This window comes from Somniosus microcephalus, chromosome 9, assembly GCF_052327205.1.
Source record: "Somniosus microcephalus isolate GS21.2 chromosome 9, FLI_Smic_1.0, whole genome shotgun sequence".
Lineage (NCBI taxonomy): Eukaryota > Metazoa > Chordata > Chondrichthyes > Squaliformes > Somniosidae > Somniosus > Somniosus microcephalus.
This window is the reverse complement of record NC_140995.1, coordinates 212,477,603-212,500,377: the sequence shown is the minus strand read 5'-3', so window position 1 is coordinate 212,500,377 and position 22,775 is coordinate 212,477,603. Positions and strand designations below refer to the sequence as shown.

General features: G+C 46.1%; 1 protein-coding gene and 1 long non-coding RNA gene across 3 annotated transcripts in view; one reads left to right on the top strand and one right to left on the bottom strand.

Moving 5' to 3' along the window:
• The window catches only part of LOC147113002 (bcl-2-like protein 11), a 50,475-nt gene extending 48,187 nt beyond the window's left edge, over positions 1-2,288 (top strand). Inside the window, exon 5 of one of the 2 annotated variants that reach the window (XR_015079609.1) lies at positions 1,216-1,304. Coding sequence is in view for 1 of the 2 variants with exons in the window: in XM_085997865.1 (XP_085853991.1) it covers positions 1,216-1,305 (90 nt within the window). In the remaining variant the exon portion in view is untranslated. Of the gene's footprint in view, positions 1-1,215 lie in introns of both variants that reach the window. The other variant, XM_085997865.1, reaches the window with a different exon arrangement.
• LOC147113001 (uncharacterized) overlaps positions 1-22,775 on the bottom strand; it is a 66,871-nt gene that overhangs the window by 22,418 nt on the left and 21,678 nt on the right. The window lies entirely within an intron of this gene.

Here is a 22,775-nt window from a genome sequence, read left to right as displayed (position 1 = left end):
TCCGCCCTGTATATAATTTATAATTGAGGTTGTGACTGAATATTTCCTCCCGCAATGGCTTGAAACTTTTACCTCAAATTTTAACCATGTTCAGTTGAATGTCCCAAATTGTTGTGGAGAACATTCTATATACTGTACTGAAAACATGCTCACCCGACAAGATCTTAATTTTAGTCACATACATAGACTGCTGTATTCCAAAAGAAATGAAACAAAATAGATGTAAAATGAGTTCCAAATTAAAGCTGCATTTTATATGTATACGTTCTATGCCATTCCTTTAAAACTTGATACTGTATTCAGTGTTCTTTAAGGTTTCCGCAGAAAGCGTGTCGAGGGATGTTAAACATTTTTGTACTACACCCACTTGAACTGTAAAAAGACATCCACAGTACAATTCAACATTTTACTCTGCAAGTGGTAGCTTGAGTCAATAGGTAGCACTTTCTTGTCTGATTCAGGAGGTTGTGGGTTCAAACCCCACGTTAGGACTTGATGACTAGCAGATAGTCTAGCACACTAATGAGAGAGTACTGCATTGTTCGAAGTGCTGTCTTGCGGACGTTCTGTTAAATCAAGGCTCTTTCCATCTGTTGAGAGGGACATAAAAGGTTCCATGACATTTGAAAAGCAGGGCCTTCTCTCCCAGTGACTTGGCCTACATTTATTCCTCAATCAACACCACCAAAAACTGATCAGTCATTCATTTGCTGTTTGTAGGACCTTGCTGTACATAAATTGCCAACCACTTTTGTCTACATAACAACTGTGACTACACTTCAGAAGTAAATTGATTGGGTGTGAAGCACTTTGGGACATTCTGAGGGTGTGAAAGCCACTACATGAATGAAAATTGGGTCTTTCTTTCCAAGTTTTGAGTTGTCTAAGACTTATTGTTGGATATTCTCGCTGTTGGATATTCTTGGATAGGTCTGTTACTGGTGGTGGGAGCAATTTGAAGTGTTAGAGGATAGTGTATATACCCTGTACTATTAAAGTGCATTGGACCAAAGTTAAACTTTAAAAGTTTTAGATTAAGTGCAATATTAAGTACCAATATGCTAAATAGGCTTAGTCACTATAAAAAGACATTATGGGAAAGAAAATACAACATTCAAGACACAAGTTTAGTATAATACATACTGAATATATTTTTGGGAGGGTGTTTTCAAAATCTTACATTAATAAAAATCTTTAAATCCCTTGTGATTACAGGCAAGAAACCACAGACCGCCGAATAACCAGAATGGAAATGTTTGGCACTGGTTGAACATACTTTGCAGGCGAAGGATCAATGGTGTGTGATCGATTCCCTCTTCAGTTTTACTTCTGAAAGGAAAACCAGCAAATATGTAGCCCTACCATTCAAAAACAGACTGGATAGCTGAAGGTTGCGGGCAGTTTCAATCTTTACTTCTAAGCTTTGAAGAGAAATCAGAGCTTTCTTTTTCTTGTCTGTGTGTATATAACGGCATTAAAGTGCGGTCATCTGACGGAACGGACATCAACTCAGTGGCTGAACCACCGCTCGTCCCCATCATTCCGCCGAGGTTCAGTGGAAGACAGCGATCGGCGTGGACCTTTCGTCAGGTGAAGCCGTCGGAGCAGTTCAGCAGTGGATTAATTTTGAGCCCATGCATTTTTATCTTATAAGTGTTTCCTGCAGTTATTGGAACCTGAGCCAGCGAATATCAAGAGCTGCCGCACGTTTCCCCTAAAACACAATCAAATACGATCTGAATTGTTTTCATAACACACCCTTTTTTTACATAACAGAAAATGATGGAAATGTATATGTGTAAGTTATTTTGAACCGACTATTTATTAGGTATAGAGCATCTCATGTGTTTTTCTGGTTTGTTTTCCACCTCCCCGCCACCCTCTGTAACCCATAGTCAGACTGAGCCAAAATGCCCTCTGCAGTTTTTTTTCCCCTTGGCTGTTAATTTCTGCTTAATGGTATTTAATTTTGGTTCAGTTCTTGTCGTGTTTTCATACGCTGTATAGGACCCAGTATACATGTAGCAAATGTTAAACAATACCCCACCCCTTGCCCCCACCACCCTTGTGTTTCCCCCCCCACCCCATTTTAATTTGATTTTCCTTCCTTGCACTGATGACTTGCCAGGTATCTGAAGGGGGATTGACATTTTTAACTGTGCAATACTGCTGTACAATTCTGCAGTGCTTTTTATGTCCAAAAATATTTTGCGTCTTTGTAAGATTGAAGTCAGATTCTTTTCTTATAATAAAAAGCGCTGAAAAACCAAACCAAAGATTCTCTGCAGTTTCGGCTCGGCTTTTATGCTACTTGTTTTTTTTTGTTAGCCCACTGACACTGGTTAACAATAATAGCTACTTGGGCAAAGTACTGGAGACCATCTGGTGCCCATGGAACTGTATCTCAGTCAAGGCCCTCAGGAAGGTGGGAAGGTAATGTGACGCTAATGTCAATTTCGGATCAAGATTTGTTCTTCCGCTGCAGAGATACCCGGAGACATACAATACTTTCTGTTCTACATCATTCTATAAATCTATTTTCCCGCCTTGGTACCCTTACCTAACAAAAATATATCGATCTCAGTCTTGAAAGCTACAATTGACCCAACATCCACAGCATTTTGGGGGCGAGAGTTCCAAATTTCTTCTATTTGTGTGGAAAAAGTGCTTCCTCATTTCCCACTTAAATGGTTTAGCTCTAATTTTAAGATTATGTTGCCCTGTTCTCAATTTCCCCCACTAGATCAAATAGTTTCTTCGTATCTACCCTATCAAATTCTTTTAACATTTTAAACACCGCAATCAGATCACCCTCAATCTCCTATCACATTGTCCGCATGCCCGATACGAGACTCCCAAAACAAGCGCTCTACTCGGAGCTCCGGCACGGCAAGAGAGCCCCAGGTGGGCAGAGGAAACGCTTCAAGGACACCCTCAAAGCCTCCTTGAAAAAGTGCAACATCCCCACCGACACCTGGGAATCCCTGGCCCAAGACCGCACAAAGTGGCGGAGAAGCATCCGGGAAGGTGCCGAACACCTCGAGTCTCTTCGCCGGGAGCAAGCGGAAGCCAAGCGCAAGGAGCGCACGTCAACCCAAGCACCTCACCCGCCCCTTCAACCACCGTCTGCCCCACCTGTGACAGAGAGTGTAGGTCCCGCATTGGACTAATCAGTCACTTGCGAGCTCATTTTTAATGTGGAAGCAAGTCATCCTCAGTTCCAAGGGACTGCCTAAGAAGAAGATACTCAAGGGAATACAAGCCAAGTTTATACTCTTTTATACCTGCCTACTGGCTTTTGGTGATTTGCGTACATGGACACCCGAATCTCTTGTTCCTCTACAGTCCTAGGCCTAGAAATTTAGTAAGGCGCTGCAAGCTTTGCGCCCAGTTACCGCCTAAAGAGGGCTTCTGCGCCAGTAGAGGAGGTTGCGCTGATATTGAGCTCGGCGGTAGCCGGTAGCGCTGCGCCGGCACCGATGACGTCATCGGTGTGCGCAGTGCCCCGTTACCGCCCCGATGCCGGCCCGACACCCATATTCAGTTGCCGCCGCCTCCTCCGTGGCGGCCGCTACTAACATCCGGAGACCAGGGCCTTACTGCAGCCTTAGTGGGGCGTATAAAGGTGGCGGTGCGGCCGGCCGCCCGCACCTCCTTCCCCGGCCTCCTCCACCACCCCCCCCGCGGCATTGCCGGCTGCTTTCCGCGAGCCCGGCACTTCTCCGTGGTGCCGGGCTCATTTGCCGGCACAATCCAGCGGCGATCTCCCCGTTGTAGGCACCTCCACCTTAAGAGAAGGAGGAGGCCTGCAGTACCGCAGCCTGCCGCACCGCATCGGGTGGCGCAGCGGCACCTAGAGCGCTGAAATTCAGTTTCAGCGCCCCAAGCGGGGGCGGGCACACCCTGGAATAGCGCCCGGTTCCGACTTGGGGCGCAAAAAGTGAATATCTGACGGTCGCAAATGGCTCCGCGCCCAGCGCTAACTTTTGGGCGCTAGCCAGCTGGCAGGGCCATAGTGAATTTCTAGGCCCTAGTTTCTTATCATTTAGAAAACGCTCGGATTTATATTTCTTGGGTCCAAAGTGGATGACCTCAGACTTGCCCACATTGAATTCCATTTGCCATAGTTTTGTCCACTCAATTAATCTGTCTGTCCCACTGTAACTTCCTGCTCCCATCTGTCCTACTTGCTGTCCCTCCTAACTCTGTGCCATCTACAAACTTGGATTTACAACTCTCTATTCCTTCATACAAGTCAATAAATATGGTGAAAAGCTGAGGCCCAGAACAGATCTCTGGGGAACACCACTTGGCACTTCTCGCCAATCATACTTCCTACCTTTGATCTCACTCTGTCTCCTATTTCCCAACCAATTCCCAATCCAAGTCGAAAGGCTACTGCCAATTCCATACGCTCCCATTTTTGCTGATAATCTCTCTTCTGAAAGCTTATCAAATACCTTCTGGAAGTCCACACAGGTTTTTAAGGTACATTTAAGGGCAAGTAGCCATCCCAAGACATACCCCATATATGTTTTTGTCTACCATAATCTTCAACGGACTGGTTTTCACCCTCCACTTTCAACAGTCAAACAGTGAAGGAGACAAATCAAGAGTGACATGTAATAGTGTAGTAAAGAGGATCCCCTCGGTACACATTTACTTCCCATCAAAGATGTCGGGTGTGCTAGGAGATCTCTCAGACCTTGGGCGACCTTATTGAGGTGTATAAAATTATGAGGGACCTTGATAAAGTGGATAGAAAGGACCTATTTCCCTTAGCAGAGGGGTCAAAAAACAGGGGGCACAGATTTAAAGTAACTGGTGGAAGGTTTAGAGGGGATTTGAGGGGAAATTTCTTCACCCAGAGGGTTGTGGGGGTCTGGAACTCACTGCCTGAAAGGGTGGTAGAGGCAGAAACCCTAACCACATTTAAAAAGTACTTGGATGTGCACTTGGGATGCTCTAACCTGCAGGGCTACGGACCAAGAGCTGGAAAGTGGGATTAGGCTGGATAGCTCTTTGTTGGCCGGCGCAGACACGATGGGCCGAAATGGCCTCCTTCCGTGCTGTAACTTTCCAAAGGTACCTATCTGCATGGTCAATCTCGTCTCCAGATCACGTTGTTTAAGTGGAACAGTCTGTCATCTATGTTATTTACTAGAAAATAGGTTTCCACACATTTTTAAACAAATGTATTGGCATATTCGCTGTGACTATTAGTATTTTAAAAGATTTCAGTGTTAAGTTGGGGACTAGATAGATCACTGTGATACGAAGCTTGTGATTCTGTGTATTTTTTGTTGCAAGCATCATGTGAGTTTTATTCCTCATGTTATTTTAAGATACATAACCTTTTATATCTACAGATTGCCTATTCAGAAACTATTTTAAACAGCAAAGAGAAACAAAATTATCGCTGCTTGAAACTGAATTGGGTTAAATTTCTTCTGTGTGGGTGGAAAGTGCTTTCGGTTCCAAATCAACGTTTTTGAGTACATTTCGTTGTGGTTTTACAAAAGAACTAAGTTAGGATTTGTTTCAAATACTCAGTTGATGTGTTTATTGCAGTAGAGTGTTTTCTTATATATATATATACACTGCATACTGTTGCTCCACTTGCCAAGTGCCATGTGGTTATTTTGGTAATACCACTGGAAGGATTCGTTCAGAACGGTCGTTAAAAATGATACAACTCTCGTTAAATGCGTATTTAGCATCCTGCACCCTTGCGTTATTGCCATGCTGAATAAGCCCTCAGCTCAGGGACTGGCTTTAATGTCTCCATGCCAACTAACAATGAAAGATCAAAACTACACTTCATTTTGGTTTATTTTTGCTGATTTTGGTGCATCCTCAGGATATTTGGGGGTCATGAAAAGCTGAGCAACCAAATCCAGTGTGTCTGTAGTCTTCCTACATTTCTACTTTCAGAAGAAAAAATGGATTTAATTGCTTCAGGCGCACAACCCCAACTGAGCAATAACTTTACTTCGTAACACCACAAGAACAGAAACCCCAAAAAGCCCATTTGGCCAATCTGGTTCCTGCAAACGGAAGCCTAGTTTTCTGGATCTGCCTTCCAGAAAGCCTATTCTGTCTCCATACTGTGCCCGCACCAATCCTGCATCCTTCCACTCCCTCCCTTATCAGAAACTTGTCAATTTTCTTCTCATAAAGGTCTCATAAATGCCACGTTCACTGTACTTGGGAGTCATTTTATCCCATAAGTTGACTTTTTCTTACTCATTCTCGGGATGTGGGCGTTGCAGTCAGGGCCAGCTTACCTATTTGCCCTTGAGAAAGTGATCGTGGATCTTCTTGATCTGCTACGGTCCGTGTGGTGTAGCTGTTCCCACAGTGCTGTTGGGTAGGGAGATCCAGGATTTTGACCCAGTGATGATGAAGGAACGGCGATATATGTCCAAGTGTGCACCTTGGAGGGGTACTTGGAGGTAATAATGTTCCCATGTACCTGTTGCCCTTGTCCTTCTAGGTGGTGAAGAAATCCTGCCGAAGAAGCCTCTTTCCCTCCTCCAATTTTCTCCCCATCTCCTTTGAGAGACATCCACTCCTTGTTGTGGCACAGCACCATATGGGTTTCAGGCACCCCTGGGACCTCAGCCAAGTAGCCATTCTTCATGACTGGTTTTGTTTGATTGCGCTCCTGTGAAGTGGCTTGAGACGTTTTACTGCGTTAAAGGCGCTATATAAATGCAAGCTATTGTTGAGTGAGCCTCAACAATGAATGTCGGTTGGCCACTCAATCACAGGAGCATCAAAACGGAGCCCAATCCCATCCTAACCTGACATTCATCCACCCACCCACTCACAGAGCAGCAGGAACCCTGCCTGATATTTTTTCCCCTCTAACCCTTGGTGCACTGAGATCAGTTATAGTGCTCCTTATGGTGCACTAGCTAAGCTCAGCTGACCCAGCACAGACTAGGAATCGAACTTAGGACTTCATAATCTTCATGATTCAGCTGTTCTCTAGATAAACACACTGAGTGAGTAACAACTCTAGGTGAGTAACAGGGATGATCTTGCATAAGATAATAGAGGCAAAAACTCAAGTCAATCAAGAGATAGTTGGATGCTGTCTTGCGATAACAAAGGTTTCTACAGAAGGATGACCTAGATGAACCAAATAGCTTCCTTCATCTGTACTTAACCTTTGTGAGATGTTGCTGGATTTCAAGTCACACCTAGCTCAGGGTTTTCCAATCATGACCCTTAGTTCTTTGCTTGTTATCCTGGCATCTCCTACCTAGCACCATTGTGGGAACACCGTCAACACAAGGACTGCGATGACTCAAGGTGGTCCACCACCACCAATGTCTCTGTGAATCTGACCACCAGAGTCAGATCCAATACTACAGACTTTCATTATTAGTTCCTGGGACTTGTCCCCATGTATTTAGCTATGCACTCTTAATATTGGGTCTGCCATTTGCAACTACTGCGTCACATTATGGAGATTTCTGCAATAATTGCTCTTTCACCACATCAGTCTTCTCTATTAATTGTTTGTGATACATGCTAGATGTGTGCACATGGAAGTCAATATTTGTGATTAATTTGAGTAGGAAGAATGAGGAGAGGCAATATAAACGAAATGGTAGCATTTTAAAGTGGGTGCAGGAACAGAGAGACCTGGGGGTGTATGTACACAAGTCTTTGAAGGTAGCGGGACAAGTTGAGAAGGCTGTTAAAAAGGCATATAGAATCCTTGGCATAGAGGCATAAAGTACTGTATTTTGGTGGTGGTGATCATAATTCAGTGAGATTTAGCATAGTTATGGAAAAGGACAAAGAAAGATCAGGAGTAAAAGTTCTCGATTGTGGAAAGTGGACTGGAAACAGCTACTTGAAGGTAAATCAGTGTCAGAGCAGTGGGAGGCATTCAAGGAGGAGATAGTGAGGGTTCAGAGCATAAATGTTCCCACAAAGAAAAAGGGTGGAATTCCCAAATCTAGTGCTCCCTGGATGTCAAGGGGCATACAGGGTAGGATAACTCAAAAAGGGAAGCTTATGTCAGATACCGAGAGCCAAATACTGCAGAAATCCCAGAGAAGTATATAAAGTGCAGGGGTGTAATTAGAAAGGAAATGAGAAAAGCAAAGAGAGGGCATGAAAAAATATTGGCAAGTAAAATCAAGGAAAACCCAAAGATGTTTTATAAATACATAAAGAGCAAGAGAATAACTAAAGAAAGAGTAGGGCCTATTAGAGACCAAAAAGGAAGCTTGTGTGTGGAGGCAGAAAACGTGGGTATGGTTCTTAATGAATACTTTGCATCTGTCTTCACAGAAGAGGGACGATGCAGACATTGTAGTTGAGGAGGAGTGTAAAATATTAGATGAGATAAACATAGTGAGAGAGGAAATATTATGGGGTTTAGCATCTTTGAAAGTAGATAAATCGCCAGGCCCGGATGAAATGTATCCCAGGCTGTTGAGAGAAGCAAGGGAGGAAAAAGCGGAGGCTCTGACCATCATTTTATAATCCTCTCTGGCTACAGGTGTGGTGCCAGAGGACTGCTAACGTTGTACTGTTGTTTAAAAAGGGAGAAAGGGATAGACCAAGTAATTACAGGCCAGTCAGCCTAACCTCGGTGGTGGGAAAATTGTTGGAAAAAATTCTGAGGGACAGTATTAATCGTCATTTAGAAAGGCACAGATTAATCAAGGACAGTCAGCATGGATTTGTTACAGGAAGGTCGTGTCTGACTAACTTGATTGCATTTTTTCAGGAGGTAACAAGGAGGGTTGATGAGGGTTGTGCATTTGATGTATGTATTTTAGCAAGGCTTTTGATAAGGTCCCACATGGTAGATTGATCTGAAAAGCCCATGGGATCCAAGGGAAAGTGGCAAGTTGGATCCAAAATTGGCTCATTGGCAGGAAGCAAAGGTTAATGACGGGTGTTTTTGTGACTGGAAGGCTGTTTCCAGTGGGGTCCCTCAGGGCTCCTTACTAGGTAGCTGGCTTTTTGTGGTATACATCAATGATTTAGATTTCAATGTAGGGGGCATGATTAAGAAGTTTGCAGATGATACAAAACTTGGCCATGTGGTTAATAGTGAGGAAGAAAGCTGTAGACTGCAGGAAGATATCAATGGACTGGTCAGGTGGGCAGAAAAGTGGCAAATGGAATTCAATCCGGAGAAGTGTGAGGTAATGCATTTGGTGAGGCTAATAAGGCAAGGGAATAAATGGTAGGACACTGAGAAATGTAGAGGAACAGAGGGACCTTGGAGTGCAGGTCCACAGATCCCTGAAGGTAGCAGGACAGGTATGTAAGGTGGTTAAGAAGGCATACGGGATACTTGCCTTTATTAGCCGAGGCATAGAATATAAGAGCAGGGAGGTTATGCTTTAACTGTATAAAACACTAGTTATGCCACAGCTAGAATACTGCGTACAGTTCTGGTCACCACATTACAGGAAAGATGCGATTGCACTAGAGAGCGTACAGAGGAGATTTACGAGGATGTTGCCAGGTGTAATTTAGCTATGAGGTAAGATTGGATGGGCTGGGGTTGTTTTCTTTGGAACAGAGGAGGCTGAGGGGAGACTTGATTGAGGTGTATCAAATTTTGAGGGGCCTAGACAGAGTGGATAGGAAAGACCTATTTCCCCTAGCAGAGAGGTCAATAACCAGGGGGCATAGATTAAAATAATTGGTAGAAGGATTAGAGGGGAGTTGAGAACTTTTTTCACCCAGAGGGTGGTGGGGGTCTGGAACTCACTGCCTGAAAGGGTGGTAGAGGCAGAGATGCTCATCACATTTAAAAAGTACTTGTATATGCACTTGAAGTGCCGTAACCTACAAGGCTACAGGCCAAGAGCAGGAAAGTTGGATAGGCTGGCTAGCTCTTTTTCGGCCAGCACAGACATGATGGGTCGAATGGCCTCCTTCTGTGCTGTAAATTTCTATGATTCTATGGGCTGGATTTTCCCTATGGCGGCGGGAGAGCTGGTTGGCGGGTTCCGGTCCCGCTCCCGGCTGCAGCCGCTCCCTGAAAAAGATTTTCCGTAGATTGGGCTTGTTAAGCCCACCCTGCGGGGTTCCTGGCCAATTAACAGGAAGCGGGTCTAATGATGTCATTTGATGACACGTCATCAGCCAGTTTCCTTAAAGGGACCACGGCCACATTGATTTTGACAGTTGTGCTGTCAGTGTTCTACAGCATTGAGGTGCTGCAAACACTGACAAGCACTGCACAGAGGTGCACGTCTGCACCCAGGCTCACACATGACTCTCCATATGCTTATGGAGGGAGTGACAGCACACAGGGCGATTCTCTTCCCTTCCCATGGGCGGAAGAGACCTCCCCAGGAGATCAACGCAGTCTGGTTGCACATTGCATAGGAGGACACAAGCAGGGATGTTGTCAGGAGGACCAGGCTGCAGTGGCGCAAACCTTTCAATGATCTCAGTGGATCACGAAACGTTACTGCAAAGCCACACTCAAACTCACCCTGCTGTGCCACTCATCACATCCCCATCACTCTGCCTTCCCTACCCTACTCCTGCACATCCTTACACCAACTTACCTTGCACCTCCACCCATCCCTCTCTATCTACATTATCACTTCCCCATCTCACTAGCCACCCCTCACACTCACCCTCATCCTACTGCAAGCATACCAACTAACAACACACTTGAGAGGTTTAGCCAGTGTCCATGTGAATTTTATGGTAATGTGTTGTCATAAGTGAAATCTATATTTTCAGCACTTCACCTTATTGGACAGATCTGTGCGTACCTTGAGAATTGTCTTAACTGAGTTCTAGTGAATGTTGAGACATAAATCCCGCCCCCCTCCAGCTATTGTGGTGAGTGTGAAAGGAATGGCTTGGACATTAAAGGGATGCTTTACGGTGCTGGTGTGGGATGCTGTCAACCTGTTGCATCATGTGGCAGCCAGGGTGTACAGCGTCAAGTGAAGTAAATCTAGCCATGGTGATGCCATCGCTGGCCTCCCGGGCAGCAATGTTGTCAGGTGCTGATGTCCTGTGTCCTGTGCAGCATCAGGTGATTGTGGAGAAGGTTGGTGTTGTTGTTGGTGCTGTTGTTGATGTTGGAGTGTCTGGTGATGTTGGTGTTGGGGCTGATCGTGGAAGGATTCAGAGGACCAAGGTGTGATTTTTTCAAGGGCACCGCTGTTGCTGCAATAGATGGCAGCTGCAGTTGAGATGACAGAAGCGATCTGTCAATGGTGAGAGAGGTTGTGCCAATGAGGTGCCACTGGATATACAGTTGCCTCTAAACACTTGCAAGCTAAAGAAATCTCTATATGTCTTACAAATGCAATAACCAACAGTTTCTTAGCTCTGAAACAGAACAGCTGCAAAATGGTATCCTTTACACCACTTCTGCAGCTTTCAGCTTATCAGATAAATCAGAGCAGACTCAACTCATGCCAGGGTGAGCTGGCGTGTTCCCCGAGCAGCAGGTAACCCGTGGGGGAGCACGTAAAATTACAAGGTAGGCTCAAAATAGCATTAAATTGGCTGTTAACAAACCATTTAATTATATAAATTGTCTCCCCTGCCGCTTGGGGTCGGGTCAGTTCTGTCAGACAGACCCGACACCTGGGAGACTCGTGTGGAGGCGGGTCGACAGTGGGTTTCCTACCCACTGTCAATCTTTGCTATTTTGACAGCGGCCCCGCCTCCAAACCCGCACTCTGAGCGCCGGCACAATCCAGCACTATGATTCTAAAAGCAAGGAAGTGATGCTAAACTTTTATAAAACACTGGTTAGGCCTCAGCTGGAGTATTCACAGAATCACAGAAACCCCACAGTGCAGATAGAGGCCATTTCGGCCCATCGAGCCTGCACCAGCACATATCCCACCCGATCCCTGTAACCCCTACACCAACACATATTCCACCCTATCCCCGTAACCCCACGTATTTAATCCCCCTAACACTAAGGGTCAATTTTTTTATCATAGCCAATCATCCTAACCCGCACATCTTTGGACTGTGGGAGGAAACCGGAGCACCCGGTGGAAACCCACGCAAACACGGGGAGAATGTGCAAACTCCACACAGACAGTCACCCGAGGCCGGATTCGAACCCGGGTCCCTGGCGCTGTGAGGCAACAGTGCTAACCACTATGCCACCGTGCTGCCCGTGTGGCCAGTTCTGGGCACCGCACTATAGGAAGGATTTACTAAAATGGCAACGGGTATGAAAGACTTCAGTTATGTAGACAGACTAGAGAAAGTGGGGTTCTCCTTGGAGCAGAGAATGTTAAGGGGAGATTTGATAGAGGTTCAAAACCATGAAGGGTTTTGTAGAGTAAATAAGGATAAACTGAGGTGACATGAGGAAAAAAATGTTTACGCAGTGAATTGTTATGATTTGGAAAGCACTGCCTGACAGGGTGATGGAAAAGGGAATTGGATAAATAATTGAATGGGAGTGGGACTAATTAGACAGCTCTTTCAAAGAGCCGGCACAGGCACGATGGGCTGAATGGCCTCCTTTTGTGCTGTATGATTCTGTGATAACTATTTTAAAACTTTTGATTATGGTGTACAAGAGGAATACAATACTCTGCAGCTCTATACCTGAACATTTGCGCCTTACTCCGTTCCCCCTAACTTCAAACGGCTCATCAAACCTACCTCTCGACCATGCCTAACTCTCCTACTGCTGCTTGGTGTCCACTTGCTTAGAAAGGTTTCCAGCCTGCCTTCCTGATCTTAGCGAGTACCAGCAGTTCTACATTCAGCTTGCAGAAAGTTGCGCAGGACCAGCTTTGCTGGGAACGGTTGACACTAGGGCAGGTTTTACATAATGTGAAAGCGGCTTTTCACCTGGTAGGGTTTCAAACTGTAGCCTAGAGAGGAAGAGAGACTCTGCGCTCCATTACTTGAATCAAAGAATTATATTCAACTTTGCATTTGTTTGCTGTGCTGATTTTTTTCCCCTAGCCACCCTATTTTCAAACGTCAGTGCTGTCACATGGGGCTCGATTTTAACTCGCTCGCCTGCCTGGTGGAAAGCGGAAGGTGGGGGCGGGGGGCAGGATGGCATTTAAATGTGATTTGGATGGACACTTCTTCCTCAAGCAGGCTGGTCCTGAATCCAAATCACATTCCAGGATTTAGTCTTTAATATTAATTTTGTGTGCAAAATTTGAAGTGGGAGCCAGAATTTTTCTACTTTCATTAATGAACATCTCCTTTCATCTTACGATTCATCGATGTTGTTCGCATCCTTCTCTGACAATCACCATTATGGCTTTTCACTATGTTGTTTCAATAAGAGTGCATAGAAGCATAGAAGATAGGAGCAGGAGTAGGCCATTCGGCCCCTCGAGCCTGTTCCGCCATTCGATGAGATCATGGCTGATCATCCAAACTCAGTACCCTGTCCCTGCCTTCTCCCCATATCCCTTGATACCTATAGCTCTAAGAAATATATCTAACTCCTTCTTGAATATATTTAAAGACTTGGCCTCAACCGCCTTCTGTGGTAGAGAATTCCACAGGTTCACCACTCCCTGGGTGAAGAAATTCCTCCTCATCTCTGTCCTAAATGGCTTACCCCTTATCCTTAGACTGAGAAAGCAATTTGGTTTTCAAAGAGTTGAGCTAAAATGGCTTACATCTATGGCATGATCCAATGGTCACACATATCTCATGTTAAGGACCCACCTAGACATCACTCATGAAGATTCCATGATATAATCACAATCTCAGTCCCTTTGGGATGAACAGGAAGTTAAGCATCAACCTGCTAACTGATCCTTCTTTGGATAAATGGCAAAGCTAATTAAACTGGGACAAGTGGAAACTTGTGAACAGTTCCATGAAATGGGAACATCACTGAAGAAGACTTCCTTGAATCTGCAATGGAGACTAATCAGGTAGAGGTAACTGAGTCACCCACATTATAGTTCATTGCAACACTTTGTAATATTGCTGTTTAATGATTGACCGGTTGTAAATACACTCAGAATTTCTACAGTACAAAACTCAAAACAATGCTCACCTGATCTTTGAACACTAGATACTATCCTATTATAATGAGAGAAAAGTTTCTGTGAGTAAAAAAAAACTTAACATCTTTGAATTACCTGTTTTGTTATGCTTCCATTCTATTTAACATTTTTTAAAACTAATTGAATGTTCCAAAACTCAGCTTCACCTATTCCTTCCATAACTTTTCACAGACACTTGCAATTAAAGACAAGATGACAATTCTATAAACACTTGTATCGTTTAGAAATATACGGTCTGTGTGAAGTACTATTTGAAGCAAGAGAGCCCCAGGAGGGCACAGGAAACGCTTCAAGGACACCCTCAAAGCCTCCTAGAAAAAGTGCAACATCCCCACCGATACCTGGGAATCCCTGGCCCAAGACCGCACAAAGTGGAGGAGAAGCATCCGGGAAGGTGCCGAACACCTCGAGTCTCTTCGCCGGGAGCAAGCGGAAGCCAAGCGCAAGGAGCGCATGTCAACCCAAGCACCCCACCCACCCGCCCCTTCAACCACCGTCTGCCCCACCTGTGACAGAGACTGTAGGTCCCGCATTGGACTCATCAGCCACCTGAGAACTCATTTTTAATGTGGAAGCAACTCATCCTCGGTGCCGAGGGACTGCCTAAGAAGAAGAAGTCTCCATGATACGATGATTCTATATTTGTTTGACAAAGTGAAAATTCTGGTTTGTAAATGGTTAAGGCAATGAATCGATTGGCTCCTTGCTAACATACAGTTCCATGGGCAATGGACACCATCTAGTGCCTCACCCAAGTGGCCATTCTTTGTGAGCCTTGAAGGTGAATGTTGGACGGACTGGTTGGAGGTCGGGGGGGTTGCTTGTTACAGCTGAACCCAATCCTGTTCTCATCCGACATACACACTTCCAGGGGCTGGGGTCAGTTAACTCAGCACAGGTCAGGGAATCAAATCTGGGACTTCATGGCACGTGTCTCTCAGCTATTCACTACTGTAAACAGCTGAACCAGCAAATCCTGTTTCTGTTTAACTAAGTGGACTGACTGTACTAAGTCCTTTTGATTTTACGAGGCAGCTATTTCCTAATTCATACTCAATCGTACTCATCAAAATACTAGCATTCTGACTGGAAGCCCATTTAAAACCAACTGAGGATCCCCTAATACAACTTCATAATGCACTGCAAACACATCACCAGACAAATTCTAATCACCATCACATACACAATCTTGCACATTTGGCCTTCATTTCCGCACTCAGAAAAAACTCTGCACAGAAATGGAAATCCCTCACACATTTGGTTATTTTCACAGGAAACACCTCCACTTTCCTTCATCTTTTTCAAGTCTACCCCACATTATAGAAAAGAAAACACAGAGCTCCTAACAAATCTACCTACAAAGAACACACATGAGAGAGATACTGGAAGTGATGTTTCCAAATCAGCTCGCATCCTGTACGCTACTGTAATATACAGGATCAGTCAATTGCCTAGATTTGCTGCCAAGCTCCATAAAATAATAAGGTGCCAATTCTAACATTTTGTTTTTGCTCTTCTTTTTTCCACCAATCTTCTCCCCTCATCTCGTGAAGGTGTTGGCTGATTGTTGGGGTACAATTCCATGGGCAGCAATACATTGCCCAAATGGCCATCATACATTTGCAAGCCTTGACAGCTACTGAACCTGGGGGTGGGGGGGATCACAGCTGACCCTGCCCCATCGCCATGCCAAAATACATGCACTTCCAACAAGGACCACTGGATACCAATCATGAGTAGGAATTCTGAACTATTTCCCTGGCCTAACTGAGGCAGGTTGAGGCCAATTGTAGCCACCCAACTCCTGCCGGGCTGACATCAGCCAAATCAGCACAGATGGTGGACCTTCCTGGCCTGTACTTAGTGCCTTAACTGGCTGAGCCATCAGGACAGCAGGGACCAAATTCTACTGACAACCTGTTGCACCAAAGTAACATTGAACAATAAAAACTAGACTCTGTCCTTACATTGGTAAAAATTCAAGGTAATCTACCAGTTTCTTGGTACAGTAATGAAATTATACATTAGCATTTTATTCACGGTGATGTGTAATAAAGTTCAATATCTAACACTCTGGGGACTGAGAGCTATTTTTTTGGGGAGCAAAAGTGGTTTTCTGCATCTTTACGATTTCTTAAAATTATATTCTGTAAAAAGTAATGCTGAATAATAAAATATGGCGTGTAGCTCCAATTTTATTGCACTGAAGTAAAGACAGAAGTTTCTTGTTTTGGATCAATTTTCTCCCCTTCTCTCTTCAAGGTGTTGATTCCTGCTGACATTCAGTTTCCACTGTGCCCTCTGGTATCTTGCCCAACAGGCCACTTCTTTAGCTGTGAGCCTATACAATGAGTGTTAGTGGATAATTCACGGGTGGTATCATAGTCGAGACAGATCCCGTTCTCATCCCACATCCACACGTGTACACTGCTCAGCAGGAATTGCCGGGAGAGGAAACTCCGGTTGATTATCCCTTCCATAAACTCGGTCACAGAGGCAATTGGGCGCCCCCAAACGACCACACTAGCTGAGATCAGAGAACTCAATGATGACCGCAAGAAGATGGAGCGTTCAAAGCTGTACGAGTTTCGGTCTCAAATGTCAGTTCCAGGTTGCCCTAACCTTTCTCAATCAACACACGATGTTCTTTTGCTGGTAAAATATCTCACAGATAAACATGTGGATTAGGATCCATGGCCCAAGGCAAAACATAAAGCCCTTCAAATCTCGGAGTGGCTGAACGAGGTTGAGCACCTGCTTTAGTTTGATAAAATAACCCAGTTTTGCAATGCCACTTTGGACCAGTGGTAGCACTGAATCAAAAGATTGTGTGTGTTCAAGCTCTGCTCTAACGCAATACTTTAGAGCGGTTAGAGGTTAGAGGTGAAATGTTGAACGGAGGCTGTCTCTGGATTAGGTGGAAGCTAATGACCCAAGAGAGCAATGAGAATCAGCAGGGAGCTATTCTGGCCAACATGCCTCTCCCAACCAACACCCCTCAAAAATCAGTTTTGTAGAAAAACACTGAGTTGGCGATTTCCCTGGCCTAAAGTAGTTCCAGAAATAAGTACATCAAGTTCACACAGCATATATCCTATTGTTTTTAAAATGGCACTATCCCCTTACTTTTCAAAGCTGCCATCATCCCCGTCACCCTCCCCCCCAACCATTCTCAAAAAATCCACAAAGCACTGCGGATGCTGGGAGCCTGAAATAAAAATCGAAAATGCTGGGAATACTCAGCGGGTCAGGCAGCATCTGTGGAGAGAGAAACAGAGTTAACGTTTCAGGTCGATGGCCTTTCATCAGAATTGGAAAAGGTTGGAGATGTAACAGGTTTTAAGCAAATACAGAGGATGGGGAAGTGGGCGGGAGAACAAAAGGGAAGGTCTGTGATAGGGTGGAAGGCAGGAGAGATTAAATGACCCAAGGGATGATGGTGCAAAGCAAAAGAAGATGGTAATGGGACAAGTAAAGAAACAAAAGATGATTCTAGATGAAGTGTAAATGGGAATAGCAAAATCATCAACAGCTGCCGTCTGAAAAAATAGGGGCAGAGTTTATGATCTGAAATTGTTGAACTCACTATTGAGTCCGGAAGGCTGTAAAGTGCCAAATCGAAAGATGAGGTGCTGTTCTTTGAGCTTACGTTGAGCTTCATTGGAACAGTGTAGGAGGCTGAGGACAGAGAAGTTAGAGTGGGAATGGAGCGGAGAATTAAAATGACAAAAATCCACCCTCAACTCTTCCGTCCTCACTAACTACCATCCCATTCCCAACCTGCCTTTCCTCTCCAAGGTCCTTGAAAATGTGTTTGTCACCTCCCAGATCTATACCTATCTCTCCATCAACTCCCTGTTTGAATCCCTCAAATCTGCTTTCCGCCCCTACCACATCACCAAAACAGCCCTGATCAAAGTCACAAACAACATTCTGTTGTGACTGTGACGCATTCCCCCCACGCCGCCCCGGAGCGCCAAGACCCTTCTGTAGCCTTCGATGCAATCGGTCACATGACCCTCCTCCAACGCGCACCTTCATTGCCCAGCTCAGTTGTACTCACCTTGCTTGGTTCCACTCCACTCTGATCTATCCAATCATAGCCAAAATTCACAAGTTTTCAGAACTGCTGCTGTTGTGATATTTGTTGGAGCTCACATACATTTTTACTATCTTAGAAATGAATGAAGTCACTGGGTTTTCATTAAAAAAAGCAGCAAATATTTCAGTTAACAAAAGGTGAACAGTGACGAGAGTTTCCCTGAATGATGCAATACAGGTACACTATCCCTTATCCGAAAGCCTTGGGACCAGCTGAGTTTCGGTTTTCGGAATTTTTCGGATTTCAGAAGGTATTATTATAAGACTGGGAAATTTGTATTTAATATAAATTTTAAAAGTTCAGGCTACCTCTTGCGACTGTTCCGTGTCTCATTCCCCTTCCTGCTTCTCTGGAAAGCCGGATATTGGCTGACTCCTACTAAGCTGGCCCGCAAATCAAGTCGGGGGTCGGTTGGGGGGTGGAGAAAAGAATATCGGACGAGCCGCAGTTCAGGTCGGGGTCGGGGTCAGGGGGGGTCGGGGTCGGGGGGGAGAAAAGAATATCGGACGGGCCGCGGTGCGGTTCGGGTCGGGGAGGGGGCCGCGGTTCGGGTCGGGGAGGGGGCCGCGGTTCGGGTCGGGGGGAGGCCGCGGTTCGGGTCGGGGGGGAGCCGCGTTTCGGGTCAGGGGGGGAGCCGCGGTTCGGGTCGGGGGGGCCGCGGTTCGGGTCGGGGAGGGCCGCGGTTCGGGTCGGGGGGGACCACGGTTCAGGTCGGGTGGGGGGGGAGAAAAGAATATCGGACGGGCCGTGGTTCGGGTCGGGGGTCGGGTCGGGTCGGGGGGTGGGGGGGGGAGAAAAGAATATCGGACGGGTCGGGGGTCGGGTCGGGAGAAAAGAATATCGGACGGGCCGCGGTTCGGTTTGGGTCGGGTCAGGGGGAGAAAAGAATATCGGACGGGCCGCTGCAGCTATCGGACGGGCCGCTGTATTGTTGGGTTCACCCTCCCGGTACCTCCTTCACACTGCCCGGCTCGGCCTTCAATATCCTACCCAGGAGGGAACTCTGTGACCCTCTGCCCTGCTCAGCGTAAGTCGTGCGCCACTCTGGTCATGTCGTGCGCACGACTTACGCTGAACGAAAAATCTTTCAGTTTTTAGAGGTTTTCGGTAGTTCGGATAAAGGATAGTCTACCTGTAGTTATACTTCAGGTTCCAGCCACAAAACAGAAGTAACTTAGGTGTCAAATGTAGGCCTTAGTTACACAAAAATGAATAATAATAATGAAATAATAAACGTTTTTTGTTTAAATTGGTGTAAATATCCACAGTAAGCCTCCCCTTGGTAACCATTTATTGTTTACTGAGCACAATGTATATCCCAAAATGTGGACTTTTAGAGTTTCTTAGCAAAAAAAAAATCAGTGTCAGCTGTGGCTCAGTTGGTATCTCCCTCACCTCCGAGTCAGAAGATTGTGGGTTCACGTCCCACTCCAGCAACTTGAGCACAAAAATCTAGGCTGACACTCCACTGCAGTACTGAGGGAGTGCTGCACTGTCAAAAGTGCCATCTTTTGGATAAGCAGTTAAACCAAGGCCCTGTTTGCCCTCTCAGGTGAATGTAAAAGATCCCATAGCACTATTTAGAAGAAGAGCAGGGGAGTTATCCCTGGTGTCATGGCAAATATTTATCACACAGTCAGCATAACTAAAACAGATTATCTGGTCATTATCACATTGCTGTTTGTGGGAGCTTGCTGTGTGCAAATTGGCTGCCACGTTTCCTACATTACAACAGTGACTACACTTCAAAAGTATTTAATTGGCTGTTAAGCGCTTTGGGACGTCCGGTGGTCGTGAAAGGAAGTATATAACAGTAAGTCTTTCTTTTCTTTTAAAAAAAAACTGTCCTCAACAGGTAAAGGTACTGCCTGCTGCACTACTGAACAACACAGATTAGGAAGGCCCAGGTTTGACCCCTGGTTTTGGTTGAAATAGCCAAGTTTCATAGTAAGGCAGTGTAATTGACTTCAGTGTGTTTGGGCTGGGCACGGGGGTAAAAAGAAATCAGCCAAGGCATCTGCTCCTGACGAAGGGTCATCGACCTGAAACCATCAGAAATTCGGGTCTCCACGGGTGAGTACGCACGGGGTACTCACCCGTAGGCCCGATGGAAGTGCCGGTTTCCTGCATGCACTGCGCATACGCGGGAAACCGGTACTTCCGTTCCTCTGAACGAAGAGGTTCAGAGGTCGAACGCGTGCGCGCAGGGAGGCTGCGCGTGCGCATCGAACTTAGGTTTTTTTTACAGGTTTCTCCGGGAACGTAAGCCTGCAGAATTTAGAAATATAAAAAGCAGGCGTAAGGCCTGCTTTTTACAAGGTAAGTGGTGAATTAATTAAAATTAAAACATTTTTTCCACAGGTTTATTATTTTTAAATACTTTAAAGCAAGGTAAGTTTATTTTTAGCCCCGTTAGAATATAAAATTATTTTTTTCAAAAATTTAAATTATTGTTTAAAATAGTTATTTCATGTAATTTATAGTTTATTTAAAAAATGTGATAAAAAAAATTATTTGAAGGTTTAGTGCTATTTTGGGACCGTATTATTTATAAGTCTTGACAGCACTTCCTGTCAGACCTATGAATGGAGCATTCCCTGCTCCGATTGCCTGCCCATGGCCCACGTGATCCCAGGGGACGCATCGAACTAACTGCGCCCCTGGGATACGCAAGCACTGCGTGCCGGCAGCTGGACCAGGCCCCGGATCAGAATCCCATGCGGGCCCACAGCACAACGGCCGGCGCGCAAGGTAAGTGCAGGTCGGGGGCTTGCACCCGCGGGAAGCCCCCGACCCGAATTTCTGAGCCCTTAACTCTCTTTCTCTCTCCACAGATGCTGCCTGACCTGCTGAGTATTTCCAGCATTTTCTGTTTTTATTTCAGATTTCCAGCATCTGCAGTATTTTGCTTTTGCTCCTGATTGATATCCAGCAAGCTCTGCCGGAAAGCACAGATGTGTAGAACTCGGGTAGGATCTGGATCTGGTTCAGTTGTGATTACTCATCACCTGTTGGGAGTTGGGGTCAGTAATGGAGAGCTGTCAACTCCGATGAAATTGTATCACAGCATCTCATCTGCAGGAGGGAGAAACATTTGGGAGGATGAAGTATCCAACTTTCACACTGAAGGCATACCTTCAACAGCAGGTGTGTTGCCAACAACGACGCTCTCAAACGTAAAGCAGGGCCACCTCCATAACACCAAGGACATCAGAGGCTCACACTTTCAGCAGTTCTATAAACTACCTGTCGTGTTCCCACCTAAATCTAAACACACATAGAGCCATATTTTTATTGGCCTCTGTCCACCTGCCCCAGCACTTTGACCTCCAACATGTATCGATTTGAAGTGACAGCAGGAAGAAAGATAAATGGGGAGAGCGGCACACAGAGGTCATGGATCTCGATTTTAAGAGCTGGAGTCCTGGGTGTCCATTGAGTGTTAGTTCCTCATTAGATTTCCACCATGACTTTACCGTCCTCACTTTTATAAAGTGCTGGCTAGGCCACAACTGGAGTACTGCATCCAGTTCTGGTCACCACACTTTAGGAAGGATGTGAAGGCCCTTGAGAGGGTGCAGAGGAGATTTACCAGAATGGTTCCGGGGATGGGGGATCTTAGATACAAGGACAGGTTGGAGAAGCTGGATATGTTTTTATTAGAGCAAAGGAGGTTGAGGGGTGATTTGATTGAAGTGTACAAGATTATGACGGGTTTGGATAGGCTAGACGAGGAAAAGCTGTTCCCACTAGTTGATGATACAAGGACTAGGGGACACAGATTTAAGGTTTTGGGCAAGAGATACAGGGGGGAGGTGAGGAAAAACCTTTTTAGGCAGCGAGTGGTGATGACCTGGAATTCGCTGCAAACGGAAGTGGTGGAAGCGGAGACACTCAATGTTTTCAAGGGGAGACTGGATAGGCACTTGAGGGAAATAAACTTGCAGGGCTACGGGGATAGAGCGGGGGAATGGGACTGACTGGATTGCTCTACAGAGAGCTGGCACGGACTCGATGGGCCGAATGGCCTCCTCCTGTGCCGTTATGACACTATGGCCTAGAAATTGGGTTGGGGCGCCAAAGTGGGGCAAAAGTCGGCGGAGCGCAGGATTTAGCGCAGCGATCGGAGTGATACCGATCGCCAGAAATTCAGTTTCAGTGCCCCTCGAGGGACACGGGGCGAGGCTCGAGGCGCTCCGCGTCCCTCTTAGGACGCTGAAACTGATTATCGCAGCGCAACGTGCCGCAGCGCCACATGCTGCGGCACGGCACGCTGCGGTACTGCAGGCCTTCCTCCCACTGTTAAGGGAGAGGTGCCTGCAACAGCGCGATCCCCGCTCGCGAGTGCCAGCAAATGAGCCCGGCACCAAGGAGAAGTGCCGGGCTCTCGGGAAACAGCTGGCAATGCCGCGGGGGGGGGGGGGGTGTTAGGAGGCCGGGGACGGAGGTGCTGGCAGGCGGCCGCCGAAAAAGCGGCCGCCCCGCACCTCCACTTTAACTTGCGCCGCTGCCGGCACAGTAAGGCCCCGTGAACCGGGCGCGGGTAGCGAGCGGTGCAACTGCGGCGTTCGCTACCAAATATCGCGAACGGGGCACGAATGGGGCGCTGCGCACACCGATGACGTCATCGGTGGCGGCGCAGC